The sequence below is a fragment of the Pseudophryne corroboree genome, chromosome 1, assembly GCF_028390025.1.
Source record: "Pseudophryne corroboree isolate aPseCor3 chromosome 1, aPseCor3.hap2, whole genome shotgun sequence".
Lineage (NCBI taxonomy): Eukaryota > Metazoa > Chordata > Amphibia > Anura > Myobatrachidae > Pseudophryne > Pseudophryne corroboree.
This window is the reverse complement of record NC_086444.1, coordinates 39,776,819-39,786,220: the sequence shown is the minus strand read 5'-3', so window position 1 is coordinate 39,786,220 and position 9,402 is coordinate 39,776,819. Positions and strand designations below refer to the sequence as shown.

Here is a 9,402-nt window from a genome sequence, read left to right as displayed (position 1 = left end):
TATATATATATACTGTTTGTGTGTGATATGTTTGTATGCATGCTGTATGTATGTATGTATGTATTTATGCATGCTATGTGTGTATGTATGCGTGCTGTGTGTGTGCTATGTGAATACATGTATGTATGTATGTATGTATGTTGTATGTGTGTGTATATACTATTTGTGTGCTATATGTTTGTGTGCATGCTGTATGTATGTATTTATGCATGCTATGTTTGTATTTAAGCATGCATGCTGTGCGTATGAATGCTATGTATGTATGTATGCTGTGTGTGCTATGTGAATACATGTATGTATGCATGCTGTGTGTGCTATGTGAATACATGTATGTTTGTATGTATGTATGTATGTATGCTGTATGTGTGTGTACAGATGTGTATATATACCAACTAGCGACATCCTGTGATTTGATTTCATTATTAAGATCTCCTCGAAGTGCCGGCCACTGCTTTTGCTGAATACATACATGTGTGCGTGTTGGGGATGTGTACGGACCCCCCCTCCTCATGAAAATCCTGCGTTTGCCCCCGCTGGCCCTGCTGTTCGGGGATGATTCTGCTCGTCTCCGCCGCCAGCATCAGGTCTACCAGCAGCAGCGCGGCCGCCAGCGTCGGAGGCTGTAGAGAAGCAGAATCTGTCCCCGCGCTGCCTGAGAGGACTCTCCAGAATCTGTCCCCACTGCCGGAGTACAGGTAGGACCTGCGCTGCTGCCTCATACAATGCAATGGAAGGTGGCATACACACAGCAGGCACAGCCAGGGGGCGGTGATGCCAGGATAGTGTGCTATGGATTGATCGGTGCCTCGCTTAGGGCCCCATGAGGTCTTAATCTGCCTCTGTTCCTTTTATATTATGCTTCAGTAAATGGAGCAAATGGCAACACTCCATTAAGAGCTATACATCCAGCAACTCACAGCTTTCTAATTTTTGCCAAAATGTATCAGCTTTCCTTGTACCGCCATTGTAAAAGTGACCAGAAGAGGTCGCTAGAGAGGCAATTGTGCTGCTCTGCGTACAGTTCTGTATTTGCAGTACCTTGAACTGTGTGACTTACTCGCTCTTACATGGGGCAGGGCCTGACAAAGAGGGAAGGACATTTGAGGAACTAATTATTACATTATACTTGGCACTGTTCAATGTAGTGTGAAGTTTGCAGCTGTTCCCACTGTCAGCACTGGAGTCACCATGAAGGGGAGCTGTTTTAAGGAAAACTTTTGGGTGAGTGACTTGATAGAGATGTCAGCTGTGTCAGTGTAAAAAAAAAATAATGGCAAATTTGTTTTTCAACATTCTGTAGCTCACTAGAGGCTGGCGGGTCATACTGGGACTCGTAGTTCAACAACAGCTGGAGAGAGCAACATGTTTGCCCGAGCCTGTCCTAGACTGTGACGGCTGAGGATGATCCCCATGCGGGTTCCCCTGTAGGCATGTGTGACTGTAGGTAACCTGTCCAGTCTTCTAGTATTATTATATAACCCCGTGTGCTCCATCCCTGCTGCAGAAAGATACCAGGCAGCGGGTATTGGTGCAGTCTCCTTGTGTCGCTGTGCTCAGAGAAGGGTCCTGTAAGTGTCACAGCCGCTATCACAGAATTAACACATATAAGGAGGGAATGAAGGTTTTGAAACTCTGCATGACTTCTGTGCTTCCTCTTCCCCCTGTGGTCACAGCGCAGGACCTTTCTCTGGTATGGTTCCACTGAGGATTCTCTCATGGGGCTGTGTCAGATGTGAGGGAATTGTGCAGCGGGGAACTTTGTGTCTCTTTTGCACTATAAAAGTTATTTATAGATATTTTATATCTTTAAGCTCCTTGTGGCTTGTTGTCTGGAGTGTGTTTTGTGTGCTGTGATTATGCATCTATGGAAATTCCACACAGTTTAATTTCACCAACTTTCTTGGGGAGTTGCGTGTCGCTGATCCTTACACCCCATTGCGCTGCCAGTGGTGGATCGGGGGCACCCAAGTGGAGTAGATTAGGGGTGTGGGGAGGCGTTTTTGCTCCCATGTTACTTACACAGTATATATTACAGGGATCCGGTCTCTAGGTCGACACTATCTAGGTCCACCACTATTGGTCGACAGTAAGTCGACAGTGCCTGGGTCGACCACTATTGGTCGACAGTAAGTAAGTCGACATGGTTTCTAGGTCGACATGTTCTAGTCAACATGACAAAAGGTCGACATGTGTTTTTCACTTTTTGTTTTCTTTCATTTTTTGAACTTTTTCATACTTTATGATCCACGTGGACTACAACTGGGAACGGTAACCTGTGCCGACCCGAAGTTCGCCATGTGAGGGGACATGGTGCACTAATTGGGGTTCTCGGTCACTGTACGGAGAAAACGACACCAAAAAAAGTAAAAAAAAACCATGTCGACCTAGTACATGTCGACCTAGAGTCCTCGTTGACCTAGAAACCAGGTTGACCTGCTTACTGTCGACCAATAGTAGTCGACCTAGACACTGTCTACCTAACATACCATACACATATTACACACCTGCACAAGACGGGCGCAGAGAGTGCAGCGTGTGCGGTGACACCGCCATGTGCTAAATGTAAGGTTGCACCGCACACATCATAATAGATAATATACTGATAGATAATATATCCGTGTAGGTGCGAGATTCAGGTGCACACAGTCTCTTATGTCATCTCTTATGCACTAAAGTCTTATTCACCCCCTGACATTCATCCATTGCTGCTGCGCAGAACATATCCCCTAAACTCTGCTATTGCCTGTGATATAGATGGGCGCTGTCACGGATGGCGATCAGAGTCCTCATATCGCAACAGTTGGGAGGTTTTGTTACATTATAATAAAATGACCATTTACTCTTACTACACAGATTCAGTATGATATCCCAGCTGACGGGATGCCGGCAGTCAGAATTCCAACGCCGGCATCCCAATAGTGTAAATCCCGACAGGGGGATGTAAGACTGCCCCCCCCACTACCCTATCCCCCTAAACTTCCCTTTCCACAGTGTAACCCTAACCTTGCCCCCTAGTGACTGACTCTAACCTACCCCAGTGGTGCCTAAGCCCTTGTACCCACAGCCTAACCCTGACCTCCTTCCCCACAGCCTAACCCCCCACCCAGGGTGGCGTGTAAACCTAACCTGCACCCCCAGCCCTAACCTGTCCGCTTTAGTTACAGTTGGAATGCAGGGTGTCAGAATTCTGGCGTCGGTCTCCTGACCCTGTCGGGGTTCCGGCGTCGGTCTCCTGACCCTGACGTGGTTCCGGCGTCGGTCTCCTGACCCTGACGTGGTTCCGGCATCGGTCTCCTGACCCTGTCGGGGTTCCGGCGTCGGTCTCCTGACCCTGTTGGGTTTCCAGCGTTGGCATTCTGATGGATTGCGGAATCCCGACAGCCGACATCTTGATCGCAACCCGTGTACACAGTCCCTCCAAGTTTCTGCCAGACACTTAAGCTGGGTACACAGTAGGCGATATTATAAACGATATCGCTCATTTTCACCCTTTTGAGCGATATCGTTTGTAATATCGTCCAGTGTGTACGCACAATATCGTTAACGATGCACGCTCCCGCGGGTCGTTTACAAGGGCTTCTGTCATCTGTACATGCAGCTCAATGTCCTTGACGATGCATGTACAGGACGTGGCAGGATGATGTCACTGAACGATATCGTTAGCGATATCGTTCAGTGTATATGCATTACCTCGTTTGCACAGGATGTCAAGGGGGAAACATTGACGAAACCACTCATGGGGGGTCATTCCGAGTTGTTCGCTCACTGCCGATTTTCGCTATGCTGCGATTAGTTGCTAATTGCGCATGCGCAAGACACGCAGGGCGCATGCGCTTAGTTATTTAACAAAAAACTTAGCAGTTTTGCTGTGGATCCTGCGGCACTTTTCAGTCGCACTGCTGATCGGTGAATGATTGACAGGAAAGGGGCGTTTCTGGGTGGTAACTGAGCGTTTTCCGGGAGTGTGCTAAAAAACGCAGGCGTGTCACGTAAAAACGCGGGAGTGTCTGGAGAAATGGGGGAGTGGCTGGCTTAACGCAGGGCGTGTTTGTGACGTCAAACCAGGAACTAAACGGACTGAGCTGATCGCAATTCATGAGTAGGTCTGGAGCTACTCAGAAACTGCAGGGGATTATTTAGTAGCAGTTCTGCTAATCTTTCGTTTGCTATTCTGCTAAGATAAGATACACTCCCAGAGGGCGGCGGCCTAGCGTGTGCAATGCTGCTAAAAGCAGCTAGCGAGCGAACAACTCGGAACGAGGGCCATGGAGCGTTTTGTCTAGTGTGTACCTGGCATTACACAACCCCAGTCTCTCCTGATAACATTTCCCCTATTCACTTAGCTGGGATCAGGCTATAGAGCTATCAGCTAATTCATGATAAAGCAGCCACAAGGAAATGAGAGAAGTAATTGGGACTCGGAGTGTTTTACGAAAGTCAAACAAAAGATAAGGACATGAAAATTATGCATAATGATGACAAAAGTAACCAATTAAATGAAAGGATAAATTGGTGATCATTAAAATTTTAAAGACTTATTTATCATTACATTATGCGAATGGACACAATTTACTCCACGCGAAGAGCAAAACACCCCATAAAGTGTCCCCCCAAAAAAGATATTTAAAGAAAACAGTGAAAATGCAGCAGCAGTGTCTATCGCAGGAAGCCTCATGCCTCCTAATTCAGGGCCTAAATCACTAAGGATTGCAAATGCAGAGCTGCTCGTGGGTAGGGGGAAGCCGATGAGGAGAAGGTTGCAGTAATCAAGGTGAGAGATGATAAGATCATTCTGGAGATGTTGCAGAGATAGAAGCTGCATGATTGGGAAAGGTAGAGTCTAGGATGATACCTATACAGCAAACGTAGGAGAGAGAAGAGAGTGTATTGTCTCTCCACTCCAATCTATCCTCCGTACTGCTCCCCGGCTCATCTTCCTCTCCAAACGTAATACCTCTGCTGTCCCTCTCGCACAAGCCCTAAGCTGGCTCCTCTTCCCTTCGAGAATCCAATTCAAGCTTTTCACTCTCACCTACACATTTCTCACCCACTCCTCTCCCATTTCCATACAGTATCTGACCTTATCTCCCTTTACACTCCCACCCGTCCTCTTCTCTCTGTTAATGCACGCCGACTCTCCTGCCTACGGATTACTTCCTCCCACTCCTACCTCCGAGATTTTGCACGTGCTGCTCCCTTTCTGTGGAATTCTCTCCCTCTACCCCTCAGACTCTCCACCTCTCTACAAAGCTTGAAACGCGCCCTCTCAAGACCCACTTCTTCACCAAACCCAGCCAAATCTCATCCTAACCCTCTGTTCCACTGTCTCTGTCTACTCCATCTGTGTCACCCCTGTCTGTCTGCCCCTCCCCTTTAGAATGTAAGCTCTCACGAGCAGGGCCCTCTTCCCTCATCTACTTTTCCTTCTATTTCTTTCATCTACTCCATACAAAAAGCACCTAACCCTTATACCTGTCCTGCATTGTCTTGTACTGTGAGTCTCTCTTTTCTTGTTTTGCTCATTTGTTTTATGTATTTTGTTAGGTGCTGGGGAACACTTGTGGCGCCATGTAAATAAAGGATAATAATAATAATAATTGCCAGTGGAAAAGGAGAGGGTTTAAGAGTACAGCTTCTGAAGGAGTTTGCAAGCCTAGAAGTACAGGGAAACTTTGTTACAGAGAAAGGCTTGGTCTAGGGACGGTTTCTGATGAGTGAGGACACTAGGACGCACTAGGGCATGATTGAATGGGTCTGATATGTGTCACCGGCGCTCGGGATGCTGGCGGTCACATGACCAGCACCGGCATCCTGACCCTCAGAATGCTGACAGGGGATGGGGTAATTATTTTACCCCTCCCTTGCCCTCTACTCTTACCCTAACCAGCCTGGGGGGCAGCTAGGGCTAAGACACCGGGGGTGGCAGACTTGTCAGAGGTGTGCCAGTGTCGGGGTCTGCGTTGGCAGCTATATACCCTCGGACATTGCAGGGTCTCAATACACAGCCCATCAGCTGCAACATTAGCGCAACAGCCCCTTATTGTCCTCTGTGGTCTATTCGTGAAGCAGAGATAAGAGTGGAGAAGTGACCTGTGGAGAAGTTGCTAATGGCAACCAATCAGCTGCTACATATAATTTTATAGAATGCATTTTAATAAATGTCACTTCAATTCTGATTGGTTGCCATGGGCAACTTCTCCATTGGCTCACTACTCCAGTCATTTCACTGCTTCATAAATAGACCCTTCTGTCTTGTAGAAGGCTCACATAATTCAGCATAACTGCGATGCATCTTTCATGTCTGCATTCAGCCCGGTCACCGCTCTCCTACTCTGCACGTAGAACGTTGTCATGTGACATGACGTCATCAAGTTACTGACTATTTAGCCGACTCTCTGCATTTACTGTCACGTTATGATTCTGTAACTATCCAATAAATCACAGGGACATACTATTTTATGGAGAAAACTTGTTTCTGTACATACTTGCATTAAAGTCACTGGAAAACGCTGCTCGTCCAGTACTCCGCTCCAGTTTGGTTTGGAGACACCTGGGTTTTTTAATAAATACTGCTGGGATACGCTTAAAATACAAAGTTGTCTAATTCCTGAATTGTGGTCAAGTAATTCATATGTGTGCAAATTAGGAATTCGTGGCAGGTGGCAGAGGTCATTGCAAACAAAACTGGAGCATTAGTATGGTATGCGGCCATTCTGAAGAACCGTTTTGGTCATATCTTTTTAAGGATCGGTATGATTTACCTACAATCAAAATCCAGATAGTCAAAATACCGACAAGGTCAAAATACATTCATTTAAAACGTCGATACAATCAAAATGCCGACATTCGAACTGGCGACGGATCAAAAAGTAAACACAAGTTTTTAAATTTTTTGTTGTGTGTATGTCGACATAGGTCAACATGGACACCGTATAAGTGTGCCGCGTCCCCTCGCATGGCTCGCGCTACGGGCACGGTGCCTCACTGCGCTCAGCGCACTTTTATATTCCCCCTCCACGTCCACTGGGATGGTAAAGTATGAACAAGTCGGTTTCAATGAAAACAAATCATGAAAAACATGTCGACTTTTTGACCTGTCGACATCTTAACTGTTTGTGTTTTGACCATGTCGACATTTTTTAATGTCGGTATTTTGACCATTCGTCAATGGTTGTCGGGATTTTGACCGTCGGGATTTTGATTGTAGGTAAATTGACCGCATCACGTCTTTAACAATGGTGCGTCCAATCTCTTCTTAGCTGTACAGTGGGCGCCCTAGGCTTGGTGCCCGCTCTTCTGCATTGGGATGCAGTGGTGTATCTAGGGGGGCGGTGTATCTAGGGGTGCAGGTGCCCCTGGCAAAGTAAGGGTCTGGCGCCCCCCATATTAGAAGTAGGGAAGGTGCATGTGCAAAAAATGGACATGATCTTGTGGGAAAGGGGCATAACCATACATTAGTTAACCCAATTAAAGTTACCCTACACAGTAGTAACCCTTTTACACATTATGCCCACACAGTAGCAGTTACCTTTACACATTATGCCCACACAGTAATTCTTATAACACTGAGGAGACATCAGCAGTGGCTGGCCTGGCTGAGGACGCAATGCCACCCAAGGCCAGGTAGTAGCTCTCCCGAGCAGGGCCCTCTTCCCTCATGTGCTTATCCTTTTCTTACTTTTATAATCCTCAACTGCTCAAATCACGCAGTTTTTTGGCCACCTGGAACTTCTCTGTCATTTACTGGTGTAGTTATGCTTCGTTACCCTGTACTTGTCCTAAATTGTCATCAACTGTAAGTCACTGTTTTCCTGTTTTGATTATGTGCATATGTACTCTGTAATTGGGCGCTGCGGAACCCTTGTGGCGCCATATAAATAAAGGATAATAATAATAATAATCAAATAGTAGTGCAAAGAAGTGCAGTGCAGCACACTACCCAGTGGTGCAAGTAGAAAAAAAAACTTAGTGGTACTGTGTGGGCGCACCTTCAATGCGCACACGCCAAAAAATGGGTGTGGCCATATGACACATGGGACGTGGCCAATGAAAATGGGGGCATGATACACATATGACCCCAATAGTGCCAGATACACATATGCCCCACAGTGCCAAACACACATGCCCCCACAGTGCAGATGTACACGTCCCCACAGTGCCAGATATGCCCCCACAGTGCTAGATATGCCCCACAGAGCCAGATACACATATGACCCCACAGTGCCAGATATGCCCCCACAGTGCCAGATACACACATGACCCCACAGTGCCAGATATGCCCCCACAGTGCCAGATATGCCACCCATGTTGCCAGAAATGCCCCCGCATTGCTAGATACACATGCCCCCACGGTGGCAGATATGCCCTTATAGTGCCAGATATGTCCCAACGGTGCCAGATACACATATGCCCCCACAGTGCCAGATAAGCCCCCACAGTCATATAGTCATAGTCCCCATCCCCCTCCCAGCACATAGCCATAGTCCCCTCCCAATAAATAGCCATAGCCCCCACCTCCCCAAGCAATAGCCATAGTCCCTCCAGCACATAGCCGTAGTCTCCACCTCTCCCAACACGGTCATACAGTAGTCCACACCCCCCTCCCATTACATAACAATAGTTCCCTGCCAGCATAGATAGCCATAGTCCCCCTCCCTGCACATTGCCCCTCACCACCCCAAGCACATACCCATAGTCCCCATCCGCCTCCCAGCACATAGCTGTAGTCCACCCTTAGCACATAGTAGTAGTCTAGCCCACTCCCAGCACATACATAGACTTCCCATACAGCACATAGCCCTAGTACCCACCCCACAACATCCCAGCAGATAGCCGTAGTGTCTGGCAATACCTGCTGTGCCGAGCTGCCTGGGATGGAAGGCGGAGGATCGTTCAGCAGGCAGGAGATGGCGCCGGTGTTCGGCACCGCAATGCACTACAGGGAAGAAACTGAAAACAAACTACAGCTCCCAGCAGCCCTTGCCACTGGGAGCTCCCAACAGCAAGGGTTGCTGGGAGTTGAAGTTTATTTTCAGTTTCTTCCCTGTAGTGCATTGGGCACCAGCTCCTGCCTGCTGAGTGATCCTCCGCCCTCCATCCCAGGTAATGCACAGGCAGCTCGGTACAGCAGGTATTGCCAGACACTACGGCTGAAGGGATTCCACCATTGGCCGAGGGTGGCACCGTCGGATGGCGCCCCCTGCTCGGCTGGCGCCCCTGGCGAGTGCCATCCTGGCCAATGGGTAGATACACCCCTGTTGGGATGCTACCACTTATTTCGATTCGCTCATCTGCTCCACAGGAGGTGTCTCATCTCACCTTGGGACACCTGTGTTACGGATTGGCAGGCGTGCCGCCCTGATGTATTATGATTAGAAAAGCAACGGTGTTATATCGCGGTTG

The 9,402-nt window shown here is 47.9% G+C and overlaps 1 protein-coding gene across 2 annotated transcripts in view; it reads left to right on the top strand.

The window, feature by feature from the left end:
- Positions 1-426: 426 nt before the first annotated feature.
- PSTPIP2 (proline-serine-threonine phosphatase interacting protein 2) overlaps positions 427-9,402 on the top strand; it is a 134,330-nt gene continuing 125,354 nt past the window's right edge. Inside the window, exon 1 of one of the 2 annotated variants that reach the window (XM_063958376.1) lies at positions 427-695. Coding sequence is in view for 1 of the 2 variants with exons in the window: in XM_063958392.1 (XP_063814462.1) it covers positions 1,189-1,221 (33 nt within the window). In the remaining variant the exon portion in view is untranslated. Of the gene's footprint in view, positions 696-1,122; positions 1,222-9,402 lie in introns of those variants that run through there. The other variant, XM_063958392.1, reaches the window with a different exon arrangement.